This window comes from Leopardus geoffroyi, chromosome C1 (genome assembly GCF_018350155.1).
Source record: "Leopardus geoffroyi isolate Oge1 chromosome C1, O.geoffroyi_Oge1_pat1.0, whole genome shotgun sequence".
NCBI lineage: Eukaryota > Metazoa > Chordata > Mammalia > Carnivora > Felidae > Leopardus > Leopardus geoffroyi.
In genome coordinates, this window is record NC_059328.1 from 129,084,090 (window position 1) to 129,109,714 (window position 25,625).

Consider the following 25,625-nt stretch of genomic DNA (forward strand, 5'->3'; position numbering starts at 1 on the left):
TTTTGTTTGTTTTCTTTCTCTTGAAGTTCTCACTGGGTTCATCCATTCTTTTCTCTAGTCTGGTGAGCATCTTTATGACCATTACTTTGAACTCTTCATCAGGCATATTGTTCATTTCCATGTCATTTCATTTTTTGAGGTTTCTTTTTGTTTTTTTTCATTTGGAGCATATTCTTCTGTCTCCCCATTTTGCTTGACTTTTTATTAGTATCAGTTAGGCAGAAGAGCTATTCACCTAAACTAGAGGTATGTCTGATGATTTTGGCTGGATGGATGGAGCTGTGCCTGCTGCATGCAGGGGTCCTGGGTTCTATGTGCTGGGGCTGCCCTGGCAAGATAGCTGAAGCTGAAGTGGATGCAAGCTTGGGTGTCCTAGGGCAGTCTGCACAAAGGGGCACCCTGGTAGGATGCCTACAGCCTTTATGGGCATGGGTTTTGTGTCCCGGGGTACTCCACACCAAGGCATCCTGGAAGGGTGGCTGGAGCTGAGACAGGAATGGGCCAGGTGTTGCCAAGCACTCCACAAGGGGTTGCCCTGCCAAGTTGTCTGGAACCTGAGTGGTACAGACCTGGAGTGTTTGGGGGTGCTTTGTGCATGTGTCTCCTTGGTAAGATGGCTAGAGCTGCAGTGAGTGCTGACCAGTGCTGACCAGGTATGAGCTGTCCTGGAGCCTCCTTGGTGGGACAGCTGGCTGGGGCTAGTGTTGTTTAGGGGCAAGGGTCTCACTGAGGCAGTAGGCAAGGTATAGTGCCTGGATCCTATTTTTTGTCCACACTACCAAGATAGAGGGAGAACATAAACTGTGGCATTCAACAGGCCCTATGACTTAGAGTTCCAGCAGCTCTCCCACTATTGAGCAGAGTTCTAGGCCTGCAACCTTTATGTCCAAGTTGTACTTTTAAATTTCCTTCTTTTAATGTTTATTTTTGAGACAGAGACAGAGCATGATCAGGGGAGGGGCAAAGAGAGAGGGGAAAACAGAATCGGAAGCAGGCTCCAGGCTCTGAGCTGTCAGCACAGAGCCTGATGGGGGCTTGAACTCATGAGCTGTGACATCATGACCTGAGCTCAAGTCGGACACTTAAAGGACTGAGCCATCCAAGTTGCTCTTTTAAACTGTGGCCTTTTTTGTGGAGCTATTGTGGGCTGGGTGTCCAGGGGGTTGCTGAGGTGGCAGGGTGACTAGGATGCCTGGACCCTGCTTCTGTCTATGTTGTCAAGATGGAGAGGAAATGTAAACTGTGATGCTCTCTAGCCCCTCCAACCTGGAAAGAATTTCAGCAGCTTTGTTTGGCAGAGATCTAAGCCTGGCTCCTTTTTATTTTAGTTGCTCTTTTAAACCATGGCTTGTTTGGTTTTTTTCTGTGCCCCAGGTAGACAAACCTACTTGTGGCCCCTCCATACTATCGTAATTAACAGTGTTGGGTTTGGGGTTTCTTTAATTACCATGTTGCCATCTCTCTTGCCATTCTCTATGTTGTCTGTTTTGTTGTGCAGAAGTTGTTAAGTCAGCCCACAGTTCTTCAGGAGGAATTGCTATATAAATAGGTGTAAATTTGGTGTTTCCATGGAGGAGGTGAATTCAGGGTCATCTCATGCCACCGTATTGGGCCAAACTTTCAATCTCCTTTTTGATCATCTCAAAAACAACTAATTTGATGTATTATTATCAGTGAATTCTCTTTCTTTTTGCCACATACCATAGCCTAATCATGGGAGTGGTTTCCTGTTACATTCACAGGTCCTGCCCACACTCAAAGGGATGAAATTATATAGGCATGCACACCAGGGTACAGGGATCAGATATGATGCACTTAGTTAAAATGAATAATACAAGAGAAGTAACATGTTTTTCAAGGAAATTGGCCTCAGTTTTAGATACGTTGAATTTGGAGATAATTGGCCATCCAATTAGAATGTATCAGTAGGTCTTACAAAGTTAGTAGGGAGATTAGAATTGTAAATATATGTTTGGTAGTGATCAGTAGAGGTGATAGTTAAGTAATGAGATCCTCCAGAGAAAGACTGTAGTAAGAAGTGGACTGGGGACAAGAGCAAGGCCAGGTAAGCTAGAACATCTGCCTGTGCACTTCCACCCATGTCTCTTGATTGCAGTCTAATCTCATCATTCAACCTTTCGTTGTTCCTATAGTTGCTCTTTTAATAATACCCTGCTCTTGCTATTGTGTTGTCCACTCTCTGTCCTCCTCCCACCCCCAAGCCACACTACTAGGAAGTGAGAATCAAGAGCTCTATTAGTGAAAGCTTGGCAGATGAAAGACACTAAGAAAAATGGACTCTCTTATGCACCCTGATCCCAGATGGGGAGTTGGGGAATTATAGAACACAAGGGTCAGTGAGAGGATATGGTGCCATCATTTGCCCTGAACCACTTTATTTCTTCATCACAGAGAGCAGGACTGTGAACTTTTCTTTACTCCCCTCCCAGAATTGGCTATCAAGTGTTAGATGGCACAGATTTGAAATGCAGATGTAAGTATATGTATTTATCTCTTAAAATGATGGTCTGTTTGAGTAGAAAATCACTGAAACCATTGCAGTGATATTATTGAACAATCTGAGCTATGATACTGGAAAAAGAAAGTAAACTTTATCAGTACATTTTGACCAGACTTTCCTCCCTTAAATCTTTTTCTTTCAGGTTATATTCAAGAAGAATGTGTCATCCCATGCCCCTTTGATTGCAAGTTAAGTGACTGGTCTAGTTGGGGGTCTTGCAGTTCATCTTGTGGGATTGGAGTGCGAATTCGGTCCAAATGGCTAAAAGAAAAACCTTACAATGGAGGTCGCCCATGTCCCAAATTGGATCTCAAGAATCAGGTAAAGTGCCTGAAGCAGCAACAACAACACGGAGCTAAAAATTATCCACTTGATAATTTCTTGTTGAAATCAGAGTCATTATCATGTTGCAAGTAGTTCAGGAGAGGGGTAAGGAGGACATGAAGTAATATAACAGTTAGTAATAAAAGACTTGCCCACTCCTAGGTAGAGACCAACCTGGTATTACTAGAAATAATAACGTTTACAAAAATTAAATCCTCTTGATTTTTAAATGTTTTTGAAGCATAATTTGATTAATGTTATAAAAGCGATGTGTGTATATATGTATTTAAATATAAATAATCTGGGAGAATGTCAGTTACTTTATGGAAGTAAGTATAGTTAGTGGTCTCATACATGTACTCCAAAAATGTGATTCTATTTTCCTTCACCTAACTCTTGATCTAATTTTCCTTTCTTCTCAATGTTACCAAAGTTTCCAGATTTTCATGTCTTTTCTGAGCTATTTCTCTATTTCCCAAAAAGTCAAAGCTATTTTCATAAATGGAACACCAAAGGATATGCTTCCATATGGACATCTAATAAAATTGTCATCCTAAGCAAAGTTGATTAGAGTATGTTAGTTGGCTTTACCCATATAACAGTCTAAGATTTAGTTAAGAATTATAATAAAGACCTCAGATTTCTCCCATGATGCATAATGGTTATTAGATTAGGACTGATACATACGTGTTTAATCAATTGAATAAGAGGAGCACAAGATGGTGATAGTTGAAAATTCTTTATTCTTAAACTGGTGAAGGTTGTCTTATATGTGTAGTTATATCCTTTGTGATCATGCATGTATTTTAACAGAATAGGTACACAAGGTTCTGTTACTAATTCTATTAATTTTCTGTGCTATGAACCCCCTTTTGATTAGGTTTTTCATACAGATTGTTTAATAGAAGGGAAATCTATGTTTATTCTTAATTAATTTGAATAGCATGCATATAAGTAGGTGTCATTTGTCAAGTTGAGGCCAGTATCTTTAGCTATTTTTTCCTAAGTTTTGCTAAAAGACCCATAACTCACTGAAAAGTGAAAAATTACCATTCCATCCAAAAATAGTTCTGTTGTAAGATAACAGTATTCTAGTCTTGTTTTTTAAGGTTATATCATAAAATAGCGACCATAGTTTCTTCTCTCAAAGCTATTGTAAACCTATTGGGGAAGACAAAGCAGAAGATCATAAAATTAACATAGAGGTTGCGAAAACAAAACAAACCCAAAAACTCCACATGAACAGTAGTTTGGTGAAGGGAAGATTAAGATATATGAGTAATAAAAACAGGAGGGAAATAATCATAGCAGAGATGGCATAAGGAGATCAGCCTTACTTTAGTACAAAGAAAGGTATAATACAGGTTTATGATTACAAGGAGATTTTTCAAGTGAATTTTATGTATGAGGACTATGTGACACTCCCTAGGGGATTTTCCAGGCATTTAGAATGGAAAATAACTACAGAGCTGTAAAAAATGCATGGCAATTCTTATTATTTCTCAAAACTATCTATGGAAGCTAAGCCTTCATAACACTAGTGTTAAACACTAATTTCAATATGCTAATTTTATAAACTAAGAAATTATCAGGGGATTAAAGGAACTTCATTGGAATGCAGACTTTAAGACTGTATTTCCACTGTGCAAAGGCAAATGTGTAGAAGTGTGTCTATCAAATTTGAGAGTATGAATAAGATAAGATAAAAGTACTTGTAAACCTGTTGTGACTTAAGGGAAACTTGTTCAAAATGCTTAATTGACATACAAGACTGGTAACTTTAAGAAGTGTAGTACAAGCTAAAAAAAAAAAAAAAAAAAAAAAGCCCAGAGGTGCCTAGGTGGCTCAGCCAATTAGGCATCCAATTCTTGGTTCCTGCTCAGGTTCTGATCTCATGGCTGGTGAGATCAAGCCCCACCTGAGGCTCTGCACTAACAACACAGAGCCTGCTTGAGATTCTCTGTCTCCCTCTTTCTCTGAGGCTTCTGTCTCTCTCTCTCTCTCTCTCTCTCTCTCTCTCTCTCTCTCAAAATAAATATATATATATATATATTTTTTTAAAATAATAAGCCCAACTTTAAGAATAATTTAGATAAATTCCATAAGCGAAAATTAAGTGAAGGTGGGCCTGTCTGCAAGAGGTGTTTCTAACTCAAGCTCAAGAAGGGAATTTTAGCATTCCAAAGATGTTCATTTGTTACACTCAGAAATGAATCCTGGGATTGAATGACAAGAAATCAAATATAGTGTGGCATATATGCTGCTATAAAGAAGTTTCAGATAGTTAGTATGTATGTGGCTTAATTCAACTTGAATTGAAAAACTTCACCCTAATCCATACTCTATATTTTAACCTAAGTTAATTGGTCCAGGCAACATGTAATATGTCTTCCCTCTCACTTGCAAGTCTGTTAACAGCAAGGGGAAATACTGCTGTAAAAAATCCTAAATGGAGAAAAAATTCTCCTCAGAGCAATTCCTTTTCTAAAGCAAGCATACTTTTACCTGTAAGTAGATTTGTGGAAAGCGATCTTGCTGACTTTATTACATATTTACTCTTAAATATGATAGCACCCCTGTGTGTGTATGTGTATGTGTGTATGCGCATTATATAATATATAGAAATATTTTTGAAGTTAGCCATATTTTCTTAACTCATCTGAATATAAATTGACAGGAATTTTCATTGTTGAGTAAATATTCTCCAACTTCTATTATTTATGGCAAGTCTTCTTTAGAAAAGATCACTATTTGAGGAAGTATGATCTAGTTAGAGGTATAGTAAGGCTTTTTGGTAAAGTTCATTTTTACTACTGGCCTTAGGTTATTTGTCTACCTTCCAGTTGGTTTTCATGTTTGGATTTATTTTACTGTTTTTAGAACCAGGTTATACTTCCTCCTCTATTCACATAAGAGCTTAAAAATAATAACCAAAGTTTAGTGGTAAGAGAGGCACCTATCTTTAGTACTTACGCAAGAGGAAAATTCTGTATATGTCAGATTGAGCCCAACATATACTTCATATATGTGTGTGTGTATATATATATATATATATATATATATATATATATGTGTGTGTGTGTGTGTATATATATATATATATATATATGTGTGTGTGTGTGTATATATATATATAAACATAAATATATATATGAATATATATAAACATATACAACTTGGTGTATATATAATACATATGCCTATGTAAATATCAGCATACCTACATATGCTTATTCATTCCTCTCCTTCATTTAGAATGGGAGGTCTTTTGAGGGCAAAGTCTTTCTACTGTGTAACTCATTCCAGCCACTAGTGCACTACCTTGTGTATTGTCAAATTATATTTACTGGATTCTTTATTTTAAAAGAAGGCTTCTCAGGGAGCCTAGGTGGCTCAGTTAAGCGTCCCACTTTGACTCAGGTCACAATCTTGTGGTTGAGTAGGTAGCTAGTTCCATACAAAAAATGTTAGAATCCTGATCTCTTTGCTACAATGTGTCATTCAAATACTCAAAAATATTAGCCCTTCTAGAAGAAAGAAATAAGAACCTCCAAACTATTATTGCCTGAATTTTTTCAAGATTCCTCTGAAAACTCCTGGATGTGGAATCCCTATTAAAACATAACTCTGTGATTAAAAAAAAATAATAATAAAGGTTTGCTGTTATGTACACAAGTTCATAAACTGTTCTGAATCTATTAGTGGAATCAATTTTTATAATCTCTCATAAAAAGCCTCCCTTGTAAACAAACCTATCAACATGAGAGCTTTCTCTCTAGAAGTGCCAAAGCGACAGCATTACTTGAATAGCTTTCTACTAAGTATATTTGTGACCCTGCAGCTCCAGCATAGAGTTTACCCAAAACTCTAATCAAGGCAGAAACTTTGTAAATGGTTTATTGGATTATCAGGTCAGCTGGCAGATACTTTGACTCTCCTGTGTATAATAAAATACATAATATATTTTAATTTTTTATAGTCTGTAATGTCTTGAATTACTTATACTGTATACTTTTGTTATTTTTTCTTTTGAAAGTCTCCTTAATAGAAGATTAAGTATGGGGAAGTTAGAGCTCTACTGGACTTACATTTCCCCTTAAGAGTTCTTCACATGACTGAAGGCAAGAGTGTTCTAGGAAATTATATCTTGTTTATAGGTTGCAAATCTGTGTGTTCACAGTATGTATGGGCAAAAAAAAAAAAATCATACATTATGATTCATTACCTATACTTCTTAAAATACATGCTATCTACTTAAATACAATTTTAAAAGAGTTTTCATTATGTTTGCAACTGAATGAGAGGATATAAAATAAATGTGTTTTCTAGAAACAATCGCCATTTTAAAGGTGTGTTGTCTCACCAAAGAGGAGGGATCTAAATTTGGAAATAGAGTTACAGTGCATTTTATTTTTCACAGCAGTGTAATAATATTTTGAAGAATGTTTTCTTTCCAAAGAAACATAGAAATATTTTCACATGAATATTTCTTCCTTAGAAGACCTTTTAAGATGAAAAAAAAAAAGGTTTCTATAGATAAATAGCTTATGCTCCTTTTAAATACTGCTTCATTAATTAACAGTAGCAGGTTATGATGTGGGAATAGGATAACTGTCATTCTATCTGAATGTCTGTTTATCAGGAAAATATGGCTACACTTGAGCTTTAATTTGGCTTAACCAGTTTTGGCTTCTTGCTTCTTTTTGACCAGGCCAACTCCCACTCATCCTAGGCTAGTCCAAATCATTCCTGGCAGTGTCTTGCTCACTTTGGACTTACTATGTTCGCAGGAGACCCAGACTGTAATGGAGTAAGAAGTCTTGTTCTTGAGTATTAATATGGAAGGCAGCCCAAGCTTATCCATAATTAAGTACATTCAGGTATACCATTCTTGTGTGGTGTTGGTGTTTGCACCTTTGATGAAATCTTGTTTTAAGTAGGAAATATCATATGCCATAAATCAAGAGAAACAGTGATTCATTCCTCAGGGTTATTTTGGAGGATTTAATAGGGCAGATATTCCTAGAACATTTCACCTCTCCCCTACATAGTACTCATTATTCCAAAACTCAGGTATACGGCACCCCATCTCAGAGGCAGCATGGAATGGCTCGTAAGGGCTAGCGTTCTTCCATTTTTTTATCCTTTATGCCTGTCTGCCAATCCAGACTGCTCTCAAGTTGTGATATGTCACTGAGCTGAGCCCAGAGGAGATGCAATTTTTCTTCTCTGTTCTTGCCCTGTCATCATTTCCAAGAAAAATTGGTGTTCTCGTTATTTTTTAAGTTTGTTTATTTTGAGAGAGAGACAGAGACAGCAAGAGAGGGGCAGAGACAGAGAGGCAGAGAGAATCCCAAGCAGGGCTCGAACCCAGGAACAATGAGATCATGACCTGAGCCAAAACCAAGGAGTGGATGCCTAACTGAGCCACCTGCATCCCCCCAAAATTGTTTTTTCTTAAGAGATTTCTCTCCCCCCACATTGATGTCTCCACATAAACTATTATTGATCATTCCAAAGTAATACCCCCTAAGTTGTTACAATCTTTTGGACTTTTGATCATTTTTGAGAGCTGCCAGAATAACTCATGAAAGAAATTTTCCTTTACCTGTTGTCCATTTTGTCTTGTGTTTTACTGTGTTTTAATATTAGGCATTGCTACTCTGAAAATATTCAAAATCACTTTCAGTTGTTCAAGATATTCTTAGGTACTTCTAGAATGTTCTTTATTAGGCTGGCTTGGTAAATGTCCCCAGTGCTGTTGCCTGGGGGCAAGAATTCATGTCTTCTTCAAGGGTCCTTCCAGCTGGACTAAGACTGGAACTGACATGGGACAGATTAACATGAGAAAATCAAATTTAACAGTGCATGAATGGGAGATGCACACAGATGTGGAAATTCCAAAGACAGGCAAAATGAGGTATACAAGTCATCCCGAACTAAAGAGAATGGGGTGGGAGTGTGGGACTTTAGGGGAAAGGAGTGCAATTCATGGGGTGATAAAAGGAGCAAATGTTTGATAATTAGATGTTTGCCCTGCCATGTGGATGGATCACCCAGATAAAACTTATCTCTGTGAATAACCACTATTTTGGGAAAGAACTCCAGTTGAGATTCTTCTGTAGTTAAGGGAGGTGCCAACGTTTCTTTGAGCCCATAGGGTCTTGATTGCTTTCAGCTTGAAGTAATCTTCATGCCAAAATGGCCCATCTTAGGGCAGCTTGCCCTTAGCCCCTATACTGTCCCTAGGCAGGAATTTCAGGATTGGCTGCAGACAGCTATTAAATTATGAAGCAGGTAAATTTTGTCAAATTTTGTCTTTGTAACTCTTTCACTGTGTTCCCACACCTCCTTAGCTCCTTAATTCCTGAAGTCCTGAAATACTACTTTGGATAAGTCAGTTTTAATAGGAAATCACATGGTCTGTGTTTGCAATTTTAGAAAACTGTCTTCTTAACCAAGTACTTAAAGTAGAAGTTCTCAAGTATTTTTCTAAAAAATAGTGGCAGAACATACTTTTTAAGTTTTTATGAATCATTCTGTCATTTAAGCTTTAAATACAGAATGGAAACTTCGCTCTTTCTTTGGTTTTTCATTTTTTTCAGGCATTGAAGGAATATGCTTTTGACTTTAACCACCAGATTTGGTTATATTAAACATACTTTTTAGAATGTTAAGTTGAACTTACGAACTTGCTGAATATCTGTTTTTTAATGGCATGCTAATTCTCCAGGTTTTTTTTTAAAGATATAATTGACATGTAACATTGTATAAGTTGAAGACATACGATATGCTGATTTGGTACATTTATATATTGCAGTGATTATCAAGGCATTAACTAACATATCTCTCATGTCACATAGTTATCATTTCCTTTTTGTGGTAGGAACAATTATGATCTAATCTCTTAACGACTTTAAAGTTTGTAATAGAGTATTGATTATAATCACCATGCATTAAATCTTCAGGGCTTACCTACTAAAGTTTGTACCCTTTAGATTTTTCAAGCTTTATCCCAATATCCCAGAACACAAGTTACCTAGATCCTGGCTGGATCTTGTGATAAATCCCTACAGAAAAGCATTTGTTGAATCATGATTTTTTCTTTTTTTTTTTTTTTTCTGTGTGACTTAAGAGTCAAGATAAAAATGGTCTCCCTGAGAAGTTTATCTAAATCTTCTGAAATCCAGAGTTCATTGTTTTCATAGCCTTTATTGATCATAAGAATAGAACAATCACCATGGGAGTGGAGGGTGTTTTAAAAAGTTTCCCAGGACCCTGCTCTGGAGACTGTAGTCTACACAGTTAAAGGGATTCAAGAATGTGTATTTGTTAACAAAGGTTTGTTTTTGCTAGTTCTTTAGGTCAGGCAAGTAAGTGGGTGAATACTGCCAGAACTGAGATTCTTGCCACTGAGGCTGCCATTTCTGGTGAGATCAGTTCTGGAAAAGATTTTCTCTGCAGTTGCCTTTCTCTGCAAGGCTGCCCTTCCTAATCCAAACAGTTAAGACAACCACTATTTGTTTGGTACTAAAAGCAGACTTGGGAGAACCCTCCTATTTCATAGAAGGGGAGACTGAGGCTTACAGAGGTGTAATGACTTGCCCAAATCCACCCTGATGTATGTAGGAGATGAAAGAGACTATCAGGTATGAGGTAAAAAGCTGCCCTGTCATCTCCTAGCTGTGGGAATAGGAGAAAATTATTTAACCTTACTGAGTCTCAGTTTCATAAAATGTCAAATGGGTATAATAATGCCAACTACCTCATATGTATTAATTAATAGAAAATGAAAATACAAACTTTCTATCTCTTTGGGCATACAGTATGTGCTTGAAAAATGTTAGGTAGAATTATTTTTCCTTAGTCTCTAACACATAATTTCTGTTAACAACTCGCATTTGCTTTTACCTATACCATATTGCCTTTTAGAACTAAGTTATGCAGATTGTTTCTCTTTTTACATTTAGCTACTTGAACATTTGTAGTCAAATATTTTGGTAGTAGTAACTCAGCTTAGATACATAGTAAAAGCTACTGTCACTGTTTCCTATATGGAAAGTCTATTTTATTGCTAAACATCCTGTTCAGCACTGCATTTTTTTTTTTTTTTTTGGTGGTAAACGGAAACATAGCTTTTTACATATTTGTGACTAATCTCCTATGAATTTGTGATTCTTTGGATCTTTATTTTTTAAAAACATTTTTATGAAAGAGTACAACAGAAAGATAGCCAAATCATTCTGGGTAGAGCTCTATGGATTTTCATAGTGAACCTTTTCATTCAGTTACCACCAATGTCAAGAAATCCTACATTATCAACATCTCAGGTGGCCCTTTGGCGCTACAGCTTTCTTACTACCTTCCTTTCACCAAGTAGAACTACCATTCACATTTCCAACACTGTTGTTGAGGAGGAGAAATTTTTACTTTACCTTTCAAGATTCTTCTGGCTAGTCGAAGAATTAAAATCATATGGGACAGATTAATATGACAAAAACAAAAGTTGAGTAACCATATACTTCCTGTATACATGGGAGTGACCTTAGATATACTGAGTAACTCCCTGAAATGGCCAGAAGTCATCACCTTAAATACAATCTTGAGCTAAAGACCAAGAAGATATTGGGACTGGGGAGTCAGTTATGGCAGGCTACCAGGAAAAGTGCAGTAAACACAAAGTTGTTATACATATTTAAGTTGCTGTCTTCTCCATTGATCAGAGTTTCTAGAGATTGAGTCACCGCCCCCCCCTTTCCTGGTACAGAGAATGAGGCACTCTTACAAGTGGAGATTTCCTTTATACATGTAAGTATCTCTTACAAAAGGGTAACTTCTACCTGGTTTTCATTTTTCATTTAAAAACTTTCATTTAAAAATCAGATTAGTCTGATACTAATCAAAAATGTATCCATTTAATGGATACATTAAATGTTTATCTCCGCATGTGCTCTTTGACAGAATATCAGTGACTGGTGTCTACCCCCAAGTCTTCTTAAAGAGAACAAGTGTAGGATCACTCCCTTGTGGCTGAATTCTGCTCACTTGTCTACTAAAACAGCCATTATAACCATTACCTTTCCGCTGTCTCTAATCTCTCCTCTCTTCCCCTCCACTCAATTCCTCACACAGCAACCCCAGCGAACTTTCTAAATCACAAATCTGGTCATAAATAAAACCTTTCATGGGTCTCTTGCTACCTTTGGGGTAACGTGCAAACTCTACTATAGTTTATAAGATATTTAATGATCCTGCCCCTACCACATGTCTCCCAGCTCAGAGTCCTTTTCAAGTCAGCAAATCACTCAGGCCAAGGAAACTGCTTATGAGTTAGGAGGAAGGAGCCACTCCTGTGTTTCATCTTCCCCAACAGGCCTCATACAGTGCTTTCTTGTAGACAGTGAGAAGTCACATTTTCAGGCTGATCAGCTAAGTCAAGGGGCTGTCTAACGTGCTGCCTTTTAACAAAAATTGACTCAACTTACAAGTTACCAAACATTCTTTAATGAAGGTAGATGTTTGGATTTACTCTATTGCCTTTTCCCTGGAAGCTACTCCCCAAATTCCCTCTATGCTGGTTTACAATCCTGCTCCACTGCTATTTAAATATAGACCATCCAAGGCTGATTGGAGGTGTAGCTATCTTTCCTGAAGAGAAATCTTTCTCTTAGATGGCAAAGTAAGGGACACTGTGCTTATTACCTGTGCTGAAAGCATGAAAGTATGGAACCAATTGCAAAGTCTGTCTCAAAAGAATATTCTCTAATAGCAGAAGGGTTGTTCAAAACTATCTTCCACCCTAATAGACAACAATCTTGTTACCCTTGGAACTGAAGGTAAATTGATTTGAGTAGCAATATTAGAAAAGTTTGAATTGAAGCAATTCTCCAATGTACTGTGTGTCAAATGGGGGCCAGTAGGTTCCATGTGTCATAAACCAAAATGGTAATAACAGAGTGAAATTGCTGTTGCTTTGCTCTGTTTTGGAGCAAGAGAACACAGTTGTATTTAAGCCATTGTTGGTCCAAAATTTTACATTTTATTCCTTTAAAAAGACATTTGACATATGCATAGTATTTCTGTGTTTTTAAATCTTTGCTCAAATTCACCTTCTAAATGTTTTACCTACTTACCCTATTTACCCTTGCTCCTCCCATTTACCCTTCCTTGGTTCTCCTTTTCCCACTATATGGTTTCCTCATTTATTCTTGTTTTTAACTTTTGGCTGCCTCTCCATGCCACCCCTAAAACAGATATACTGCCTGGTTCTAGATAAGCACCTTGAAAAGTGATAACAGTGTTTTAGGTTAGGTTCTCCCAGAAACAGAGCCTGAGATATAGGATTCAAAAACAAGAATTATAGTTAAGTGCAGGAAGCAACACTAGGGAAGAAAATAAGAAGTGCTTCTTCAACAAGAGGTGTGTTATTAAGCCAGAAACCATGGTGACCACAAAAGCTGAAGCGCTTTGGAACTCGAGGAGACTTGGAAAATCTATGCCCAAGTTTTATCAGACCTGAAGGGCCAGGAAGCTGGGATATTCATGGAGAAATGCAGTGAGAAATATCAGGGACACGGATGTGTACTACATGGTCATTATTCTATTAGGAAAACAAATAAAGGATACTCTGGCCTGAAACACTCCCTTCTGATAATCTCCCTGTACTGCTAAAGGGAAATGGCCTTACCATGAGGAAGTGACCTCTTTTGGGAGATGACTTAAATGAATATATGGACTCTGTGAAACTCCCTTTTCCTTAGGCATGAGGGGACATAACTGCTGGCTGTGCAAATACCCCTGAATACACAGAAAAATAAAAGATATCGCATGGACCCATGGTTTGGAGTGGTATGATATGGTAGTTAATATATTACACTCTGTGTTATTTAAATATTGAGTATTTCCATGCCATATAATTAATGACATTGGGAGGAGAGCTATAGAAATGTAGCAGACAAAATTATGTTAAGTGTATGATATTGACAGGGACTTCTTGGCAATAGTAATTTTTAATGAGACCTGGTAGCTTTCAAAAAGAGAAGAGGTAAAAATAAAATGGAATTCAAAGTAATTATAAATGTGTTAGAGAGCAATTTTAATTCTGTACATCTGTGCCATTATTCATTCATTCACTCACTCATTCATTCAGCAAACACTTGGAATAAATGATATGCCCAGAGGAAACCTCAATAATGCTCATTGAAACTTTACTGCTCACTTTCCACTGGGAACTTGCCTTCTTGGAAGCTCAAGTGAGTGGTTGGATAGATTGAAATTATAGATGATAATGCTCTAGATGCTTATAGCATCAGGACTGCTTTACCTTTGAAAATGCATGAAGAAATTTGGACACAATCAGCAAAATTATCCATTCCTTCTCTATATTAGGATGATTTGCAACTAACAGAAACCTCAAACTAAATTGGCGTTAAAAAAATAGGAAAATCCATTACCTCCTGTAATAAGAAATCCAATGGTAATGCATGCTCTAGGATTGATTGATTCTGTGACTCAGCAGTGTTATCAAGAACATAGTTGTTCTTAATTTCTCTCTCTCATCTTCTGTGTTGATTTAATCCTCAGGATGTTAGGAACTGCCATCAGCAGTTTCAGGCATAGCCTCCTGTTACAGCAATGATCAGAAGAATAAGAGAGTGTCCTTTGGGGGCATCTTAGGAACAACAAAATTTTCCCAGAGCCTCGTTCACTCCCCTAAAAGACTGCCTCATGCTTCATTGGCTGAAGTTGGATTTTATGTCCATTCTTACGCCATCTCTGGAAGGAGTCATGGGATGAACTTGATTAGCTCAATCAAATATTTTCCAACCTTTAATTTTTTAAACTTCACAGTACATATAAAAAACAGTAATATTCATCTGTCAAGCTGGAATATGCGTTGGAATTTGTCTGTGGCAAGAGTGAATGGTCTGAGACCCTAGATTCAGTGTCTAATACACACGTGAAATCCACCTAAGAGACCCTGGTGGTAGGGCAGTGCTTTCATGTGCATGTGAATCATGTGACATATCTTGCTAAAATGCAGGCGGTTGTCTTCCCAGGGGATAGGGACTGTGATTTTAACAAGCTCCCAGATGGTGGCAAAGCTGTTGGACTGTAGATTACATTTTCGGATGCTAATGTATATCAGTTGAGAAGGAACTCTTTCTTACACCAGAGAATCACCTGGGGTAGAATGTATTTTGAGGAATGAACTAAAATGTCCACTGTATACTCTTAATTTTACTCTTTTTGACATTGAATTTGATAAGAGTATAATTAGTTTTAAGTAACATTTTTAAGCATTTTAAGATGGAAGCATTTTAAGATGGAAAAATTAATGTCTGTAATTGAATATCTGAAAGTCTCTCGTGTGTTAAGAAAAATGACTTAATATTTTCCCTATGAGGATATGAATTGCCTGTCCCTTCCTTGACACTTTTTTTGGAGAGCGGGGGGGTGGGGGGGGGGACAAGGGTATCATTCCATTTTGCAAGTTATTTGGCATAATCAAATTTCCAGTGCCTCAGTCCATATGATAAATAAGCGAGCTTCAAATCAGATAAGCAGTACATCCATACACCATTTTTGTTGAAAATTAAATTGTTAGTCTATATTTTCCACTTTAAAAAAAAAAGATACATTTTGTACATGTAGTGACTAAAGTTATGTCCATATGAAGCTAAAAAAATGATAAGTTCAGTAAAGTCCAGGGAAAATCATTTACCAAAATGAAGCATTTGGTGACATGAACCTAGACCTATCTGGATTCTCTTGTCCCCTTTACCCCAAAGCTCTATGCATTAGAATTGAAGTCCTCTATATCTAGGAAACCAAACAAGAAAGATAATTGAGTAAAATACTGAATGATTGTGAGAAAACAATCGGTCAATTTGGCTATTTAAAGCAAAATAGGGATAGCAAAGATCTAAGAGAAAAACTGAATTGAAACAGCTTTGGAATGTAAAAATGAAATATGAACATCTTGAACTCAGTATATGATCCTCTTTGCATGAATTATTGCCTGTCATTTGAAGTGCACATTATTCAAAACTACCAAAAAATCTGTTCTGGCTTATTACTTAATTAAAAGTAAGTTATGAGCATTTTCAATCTTTATATAATTTATATCATTTGTAAGTCATGAATTTCCCATAATTCTGTTGGCCTTAATCATCAAAAAAAAAAAGTATCACTATGCTTAAATACAATTGCTATTCATCTTTTCCACTCTCTAGCAGATGTTACAAAAGAAACTATCACAGCTGGTGAAAATTGATATTCAGAAGTATAAAACATGGCAGTGAAAAGATTAATTTTCTGTACTCAGTGCCCTTGAGTCTTGAAAACTTTAAACTTTCTTCACAGTAAGGCCAGTGGTTTCATTGTCTGGTTGGCAGTGGGCAGATGATAACGTTCTGCTCTATTTTACTTTACGGTGAACCAAAGAGGACTGGTTGTTTCTCTAATGAGTTTGTAAGGGATGCTTCGATGCTGACACATTAGCTGCATCCCTTGAACTGCTATGATGAGGAAGTGAAAAGTAGTTTTAACAACTTGCTAAAATTATCACCATTAGAGTGAATGAAGCACTAAAATATATATACCAGATGTTTAAAATGGTTAGATTTGGGAGAAAACCTACAATTAATTTACATTTTAGTGCTAAGTACAAATTTTAATTTATTCTGATTAACTACTTTATAGCCCATCTAGAATACCATTTGAAGGAGTTATGGAAAAGCTATAAAGGAAGTCATAATCAAGAGATGACATTTTATTGGCATAGAAGCAGAAGAGTTTCATGCCTGATGCCCATATTGCTCAAAAAGGTTCAACTTTCATTTGCCCAGAACCTGTTATTGAATTACAGGCTTGGAATCAATATGGAACCAGATTAACTCACTTAATTACAATTTGTGCCAAGATTTAATCCCTCCACAGATCAGGTAAATTGCTCTAATCTACATGTACATACTTTATACTTGCCACAGTTAAGTCACCATGCAGAAGCATAAATAGATTTCTTGATGCAAATTATTATAAAAGGGACTGGCAAAGTGAAAACTGACAGTTGAGGCCGAAAACTTTCCTATAGATGAGAAAACCTTTGAAAGTATAAATGCTGTTAAGACAACATGGTCAACAATAAGTGCCTGGCTTTGCATTAGGCATTCTATAAGTAGTAGCTGTCACTATTAACATCATTCTTGAGTATGTTGCTGGTGAGGATTTTGGGGAAGGTTTTTGGAAACCCCACCATATTACATACTTTCTCCAAGTCCAGATCATTTAATCTGGTGATCCATTAGAAAGTTAGAGACTGCTGAGTTCATTATTTAGACTGATCAGTGTTTGCCACCAGGTCTGTCTTTGATTAATTGTTGAGATTTTAAAAATAGGAATTTTTGCCTTAAAATTTAGATTCCTAATATCTCTGTGAAAGTAATAATATCTGGCAAATATGAAGTGAATCTGAGAATGCCTGTCCTCTTTAGACAGACTCTGTCAGTATAATGGTTATCTTCCTGCCCTGTACCTAGTCGGGCATCAATAGCCAGCTTCATCCCTTTATGGTTGCGGTCTGGAGAGAGCAAATAAACAGTCACCTATATCTCATGTTTGGATAATTAAGTTATAAATCAGTGCAACACACTGTTATGTAAAATATGTTGTATCCTTCTACCTTAAAAAATAGACCTTCATAACAACCCAGAAGGCTAGCTTAAATTTCGGATTCTCAAAGTTTGGAGTGGAATGTGGGGCTGTAAGGAGAGCCCATCTTCAGCCTATGGTTTGTACTTGTTCTCTTCCAGCCCATACTCCCACTATCTGTACAAGCTCTGTCCACTGCACACCAGCATCCATGTCCACACTTCAGGCCTAGGGGTACTTCTGTGCAGGCAGAGGTGCAACCCATCCTCCAGGAGGATACACCAAGGGAAGAGACCCACGCAAGTCATGAAGGCAACTCATACTCATTTGGCCGGGGAATTTTTTTCTTTTTTCTTTTTTCTTTTTTTTTTTTTTACTGTTGTATATATTTGTTTTACTCTAAATTATAGTATTGTTAACTTCTAGTTCTATATTAGTTTCAGGTGTACACTATAGTGATCCAACAGTTCCGAATGTTATCCAGTGCTCAAGACCAGTGCATTCCTAATCCCTTTCCCCTATTTCACCCATCTCCCACTCACCTCTCCTCTGGTAACCATTTGTTGTCTCTAGTTCAGGATCTGTTTCTTGATTTGTCTTTTTTTTTCCTTTGTTCATTAACTTTGTTGCTTAAATTCCACATATGAATGAAATCATATGGTCTTTCTTTCTCTGGCTTATTTTGCTTAGCACTATACTCTGTAAATCCATCCATGTTGTTGTAAATAGCAAGATGTTGTTCTTTTGTATGGCTGAATACTATTCCCTTGTATATATGCCACTTCTTCTCTCCCCATTGATCTAATGATGAGCTCTTGAGCTGCTTCCATAATTTGACTATTGTAAATAATGGTGCAATAAACATAGGGGTGCATAGATCCTTTCAAATTAGTCTTTTCATATTATTTGGGTAAATGCCCAGTAGTGTGATTACTGGATCATAAGGTAGTTCTAATTTTAATTTTTTGAGGAATATTTGGCAGACAATTCTAGAGTTCAGGCTTGTGGAATGTGATCTAACAGATTCTAGAAGGAGATACAGATCAGACTGCCCATAGGCATGTCCCTGGTCTCTACAGATGATTCACCATAAGGAAGAGACACAGTGGCAACAGGGCCAGAGAGGGTTTGTCTGTGCTCAGGGGGAAGCCAGAGGCAATAGTCAGTGGCTACTTATCATGAGATTTGTGCTCTTGCTTTCTTATGGTAGTTTTACAATGAAAGCATTATTCTCAGAATTCAAGTCTCTATCAAAAATAACATGACTAATGGAAAAATAATGTGGAGAATTTCAAGAAGACGGAAAGGTCCTTGTTTTTAGATGGAGATTATTTTATGTATTTATGTCACGAGCCTGCAGTCTGCAGGTGTTGGAGTTCAAGGCCTTAATTTAGTCATCCTGCTGCCCATTTTGTAATGTTTTGTTTATGGTACATAGTTGTTGTTCATGAATATTAATTTCTTGCCTTAATGCCAGAGAATGAATTTGTAGAATGCTTATTTCAGTTGAAATAGGGAAGAAATTAGAGTTTAATTTAAAAGCCTTTTAGGAAAGTGCCCTTAAAACAATGACTTTCAAATTTTCTGGTTTTAAGGTCCTTTATATTGTTAAAAATGAGGATCCCAAAGAACTTTTGTGTATATGGATTGTATCTGGGTTTACCATTTTCAATATATAAAGTAAGGAATTGAAAAAAGATTTAATTTATTTAAAATAATTAAAAGTAAATCCATTACATGTTAATAATACTTTAATGAAAAATCAGTATATATTCCAAAACAAAAAATTTTAGAAAGTAGAAATTGTTAGACATTTTGCAAATTTCTTTGATCTCTAGCATCATAGAAGATATTTGTTTCTGCATTCAATTGTTTGTAATAGGTTTTAGTGAAGAATAAGAAGAAATTCCAGCCTTATACAGGTAGATAGAAAAAGTTTGTGGTAGACCTTCTTAGATAACTCTGGATAGTCTTTGCTATATACCAAAATTTGAATAATAGTTTATCAACATTCAATTGCAACGTAAAATCTGAAATCCAGCAATCCACTTGTTATAATTTGTTACCTTAAAATCCAGTGAGCTGACGCTTTGAATAAGTCTTTGATCCATGATTTTGTAACATCATGCACTGATCATTTAGAATATATTTTTGTCTATTGAGTTATGCTGAAATGTTGACATACTTCACCTCATAATATTAAAAATTCATATTAATATCACCACTCATCTTTCCAGAAAAAAATTAAGTATAGAGAAGCTCTGAAGCATTTCCACAGTTTTAATTTTTCCTCGGAAGCTTGATATTATCACTGTGAACAATTACTGTTACTTTCCTTCACTTCGATTTTTGAGAATTTATTTATTTATTTATATATTAAAGTTTACTTACTTTGAAATAGAGAGAATCCCAAGCAGGCTCCTCACTATCAACACAGAGCTGAACGCAGGGCTTGAACTCAAGAACTGTGAGATGGTGACCTGAGTCAAAATCAAGGGTCAGGCACTTAATGGACTGAGCCACCCAGGCTAACCAAAAATGTTTTTATTTTATTTATTTTTTAAATATAATTTATTGACAAATTGGTTTCCATACAACACCCAGTGCTCATCCCAACAGGTGCCCTCCTCAATGCCCATCACCCACTTTCCCCTCCCCCACCCCCATCAACCCTCAGTTTGTTCTCAGTATTTAAGAGTCTCTTATGGTTTGCCTCCCTCCTTCTCTGTAACTTTTTTCTCCCCTTCTCCTCCCCCATGGTCTTCCCTTAAATTTCTCAAGATCCACATAAAAGTGAAAACATATGGTATCTGTCTGTCTCTGACTGACTTATTTCACTTAGCTTAATAACTTCCAGTTCCATCTATGTTGCTGCAAATGGCCAGATTTCATTATTTCTCATTTGTCAAGTAGTATTCCATTGTATATGTAAACCATATCTTCTTTATCCATTCATCAATTGATGGACATTTAGGCTCTTTTCATAATTTGGTTATTGTTGAAAGTGTTGCTATAAACATTGGGGTACAAGTGCCCCTATGCATCAGCACTCCTGTATCCCTTGGGTAAATCCCTAGCAGTGCTATTGCTGGGTCATAAGGTAGTTCTATTTTTAATTTTTTGAGGAACCTCCTCACTGTGTTCCAGAGGGGCTGCACCAGTTTGCATTCCCACCAACAGTACAAGAGGGTTCCCATTTCTCCACATCCTTGCCAGCATCTAGTCTCTTGCTTGTTCATTTTAGCCACTGTGACCAGTGTGAGGTGGTATCTCAGTGTGGTTTTGATTTGTATCTCCCTGATGAGGAGTGACATTGAGCATCTTTTCATGTGCCTGTTGACCATTTGAATGTCTTCTTTAGAGAAATGTCTATTCATGTCTTCTGCCCATTTCTTCATTGGGTTATTTGTTTTTTGGAGTTTGGTTATTTGTTTGTGGAGTTTGGTGACTTCTTTATAGATTTTTAGATACTAGCCCTTTATCCGATATGTCATTTGCAAATACCTTTTCCTATTCCATCGGTTGCCTTTTAGTTTTGTTGATTGTTTCCTTTGCTGTGCAGAAGGTTTTTATCTTGATGAGGTCCCAATAATTCATTTTTGCTTTTAATTCCCTTGCCTTTGGAGATGTCTCCAGTAAGAAATTGCTGCAGCTGAGGTCAAAGAGGTTGTTGCCAGCTTTCTCCTCTAGGAGTTTGATGGTTTCCTGTCTCACATTCAGGTCCTTTATCCATTTTGAGTTTATTTTTGTGAATGGTGTAAGAAAGTGGTCTGGTTTCATTCTTCAGCATGTTGCTGTCCATTTCTCCCAGCACCATTTGTTAAAGAGACTGCCTTGTTTCCATTGGATACTCTTTCCTGCTTTGTCAAAGATTAGTGGGCCATACATTTGTGGGTCCAATTCTGGTGAGTCTCTATTCTATTCCATTGGTCTTTGTGTCTGTTTTGGTGCCAATACCATACTGTCTGATGACTACAGCTTTGTAGTAGAAGCTAAAGTCTGGGATTGTTATGCTTCCCACTTTGGTTTTCTTCCCCAATATTATTTTGGCTATTCAGGGTCTTTTGTGGTTCCATGCAAATTTTAGGATTCCTAAACACCCACACACTACCAAAATTCAAACGGGAAGAAGTAGAAAATTTTAACAGACCCATAACTAGTGAAGAAACTGAATCAGTTACTAAAAATCTCCCAACAGATAAGAGTCCTGGACCAGATGGCTTCCCTGGGGAATTCTACAAGACATTTAAAGCAGAGTTAATACCTATCCTTCTCAAGCTGTTCTAAAAATAGAAAGGGAAGGAAAACTTCCAGACTCATTCTATGAAGCCAGCATTACTTTGATTCCCAAGCCAGACAGAAACCCAGCAAAATAAGAGAACTACAGGCCAATATTCCTGATAAATATGGATGTAAAAATTCTCAACAAGATACTAGCATATCGAATTCAACAGCATATAGAAAGAATTATTCACTATGATCAAGTGGGATTCATTCCTGGGCTGCAGGGCTTGTTCAGTATTCGCAAATCAATCAATGTGATATATCACATTAATGAAAGAAAAGATAAGAACCATATGATCCTGTCAATTGATGCAGAAAAAGCATTTGACAAAATGCAGCATGCTTTCTTGATGAAAGCCCTCAACAAAGTCGGGATAGAAGGAACACACTTAAATGTCATAAATGTTTCATAAATGAAAAGCCCACAGCTAGTATCATCCTCAATGGGGAAAAACTGAGAGCTGTCCCCCTGAGATTAGGCACATGATAGGGATGTCCACTCTCACTGCTGTTGTTTAACATAGTGTTGAAAGTCCTAGCATCAGCAATCAGACAACAAAATGAAATCAAAGTCATCAAAATTGGCAAAGATGAAGTCAAGCTTTCACTTTTCGCAGATGACATGATGATATACGTGGAAAACCCGACAGACTCCACCAAAAGTCTCCTAGATCTGATACATGAATTCAGCAAAGTCGCAGGGGACAAAATCAAATTTCAGAAATCAGTTGCATTTTTATACACCATAATGAAGCAACAGAAAGAGAAATAAACTGATCCCATTCACAATTGCACCAAGAACCATAAAATAACCTAGGAATAAACTGAACAAAAGATGTAAAAGATCTGTATGCCAAAAACTATAGAAAGTTTATGACGGAAATTGAAGAAGACCCAAAGAAATGGAAAAACATTCCATGCTCATGGACTGGAAGAATAAATATTGTCAAAATATCAATACTACGCAAAGAAATTTACACATTCAATTCAATCCCAATCAAAATTGCACCAGCATTCTTCTCCAAGCTCGAAAATGTTCTTTGAAGTGATAGTGTTATCCCATGATCAAAGGAGCTAGTTTAGCTTGAAACTCAATTGTGTATAATTGCCTTTTGTTCAGAGAACCATCCAACCTCAATATGTAGTAGAAGAGTTACATACACACTTCAAAATTAGTCATGCAGCATATTATAAGTATATGTAGTCATGAGTGGAGTGGAGAAGAATGGAATGACTATAATACAGTTTTGTCCCACTTCTTGATTCATTTTAGGTAACAGCAGTTTTACCCTCATTGCTTTTGCATCATCATTACAAATACTAGAAGAGTTTTAAAAAAAATTAAAAAGCCAATGACATGTGTATTATTATTATGAAAATAATTTTGACCAATATACCCTCTGGAGGTGTCTTAAGGACTCCTTAGCTGTCCACAAACTGTACTTTGGAAACAATTACCTTAAAAGTAGTAGGATGAGTATAGAATTTCCTGAAATGAAAGAGCATTTCCCTCTTACATTTCCTGCTTAGTCATAATAAATCCATTATCTTTTTAAAGTTTATTTATTCTGAAAGAGAGAGAGAATGTGAGCAGGGGAGGGGTAGAGAGAGAGGGAGAGAGAAAATCCCAAGCAGGCTCCATGCTGTCAGCTCAGAGCTGGACCCCAGGGGCTTGAATTCTGGAAACTGAAATCATGACCTGAGATCATTCTAAGGGCTAAATCCCTTTTCTGCTCACTTTTATTCTTAGTTCTTTGTAATTCTGTCCAAGTGTTAAGTCTCTCTAGGACTGGGTATTGTTTTTCAAAGACTCAAAGAGGGAAATAAACTTTTTAGAAGGGCCAGTGCCCTCAATGGGCTTGAATGATGTCATTTACTCTCCATATGTAACAGTCATGTCGGAATTCATATGTATTTAGATGTACAATCGCTGCTCAGGTCTTCACACTTACTACTTTTAAAGTACTTTTGGAATGTTCTTTAATATTTGAGACAAGAATGCAGTATTAGATTATCATTAGTGATTCTACAAAGAATATGCTTAGGCTATTTTTAGCAATTTAAAATCATAACTCTTACTGGTATTTACAAAAAGTCTGTGACCATGTTATTTGAGAGTTTTTGGAAACTCATTTTTATTTACAGGATATTATGCTAATTTAAAATACCAACACAAGGTGTTTATCATAGTACCATTAGGTCTCATCAAATTCTGCAACTCTGTAAAAAACCAGCTATAGGTATTAGATTATTTTACTCAATTTACATGTAGAGTGTACTGAGCAATAACTCTGAAGTTCTATCTTTATTGAGAAGAGATGAGAATTTTCACTTTTGATTAAACTAAATTGCATGTTTCAAGAACTTTCCAATTAATTATAATTCAAATAGAGATTTTCATTAGTGTTCAGAAGAGGCTAAATTTAAGTGCATTAATAAATTAACAAGATTAAAATTTTAACTGTGTGAAGGACTATGGGAAGTGTCTGGAGTTTTAAGAAGGCAACTTAGTAAAGCTTTGAAAATTAAGTCAATTTTGAAAAAAAGGATTTCTCTAAGTATGCAGCTCTTAGTTATTTCTCAAAACACTGAGACTGTATGCATGCCATGACTTTTGCGCTCAGAGAGAATGGCCAGTTTTTGATGTTTTAGTTTTATATCCATGACAGTTTTAAGGTTTTTTTCCTGACACTATATAAAGTAATTAAACAGATATTTTCCAGAATGAATTAATATGGATAATAACATCTGTAACCCTACTTTTACAAAGAGATCTTCTCATTTTAAATTAAATAATAATCCTAGAAGCTGGAGTCGGCAAGCTTCTTCTGTAAAGGACCAGATAGTAAATATTTTAGGCTTTGTAGGCCATATGATTCTCTGTCAGGACTACTCAGCTCTGTTGTATGACAAAGTTAGCCATAAACAGTAAATAAGCAAAGAACATGTCTGGGTTTCACAAAAAAATTTCTTTACACAGACAGGGAGTAGGCTGGATTTAGCCTATGGGTTGTCATTCACCAGCCCTCATGCCCCCTGTAAATAGCTTCACAGAATATCTCGAGTTAGAGAAGATAGTAACAATCAGATCATGTAAATAAAATAGTGCACCCCATTAGCCTTTCACACATCCAAGGGCTTTCAGGAACAGTTCCCCTAAAAGCGAAGAGTACATTTCCTTAGACTCGTGAAAGTATCATTCTGTGCAAGCTTAGCCACAGGGTCCATTTTTGCATCCAAAACCTTATTCGTTGACTAGTTATTAGTATAGGCCAGATTTTCAACCATATCTCACATGTTCACCAAGAAGTTACTTAGTGTTCTAAGGTAAAAGCAATTGTGTAAATTCTCATGTTCAAATAATTTTCAGAAAAATAGAATTAAACTATTTTTTTATTTATAAAAAATTTAATATACTAATATATAACGTAAATCTCCAGATGACAGGGTGGAAATATTTCCCAAACTTATTTAACCCTGAAAGCCCCCTTGAACAATCATAGGAGATCCATTGAACATAGTTTGAGAGTTGCTAGTTCTGGGCTTCAGTCTACCTATCAGCATTCTTAATTATAACTTGCCATCTGGAAATAGCTTCGATGGCTGAAGGGCTCAGTAGACTCCTACAGATAATTATTCCTTTCCTCAGCCTGCACTTAGAGCTTTCTCTTCTCAGCACTACTGTTTCCATCTTGATTGTGTCCTGATTTCTTCCCTACTTCCAGAACAGGGAGAAGTGACAAGAATTGGTGAAAGTAAAGAAGGATGTGGTGGATCTGTATGCCCACCACAGCTCAGGTTCTCTGAATTATAGGTCAATGGTAATTCAGACTCCTGGAACATA

The 25,625-nt window shown here is 36.6% G+C and overlaps 1 protein-coding gene across 2 annotated transcripts in view; it reads left to right on the plus strand.

The window, feature by feature from the left end:
* The window catches only part of THSD7B (thrombospondin type 1 domain containing 7B), a 1,583,569-nt gene that overhangs the window by 1,388,074 nt on the left and 169,870 nt on the right, over positions 1–25,625 (plus strand). For both annotated transcript variants that reach the window (XM_045479666.1, XM_045479668.1), the window contains one exon: positions 2,664–2,842. In XM_045479666.1, coding sequence (XP_045335622.1) covers positions 2,664–2,842 — 179 coding nt within the window. The remainder of the gene's footprint in view (positions 1–2,663; positions 2,843–25,625) is intronic.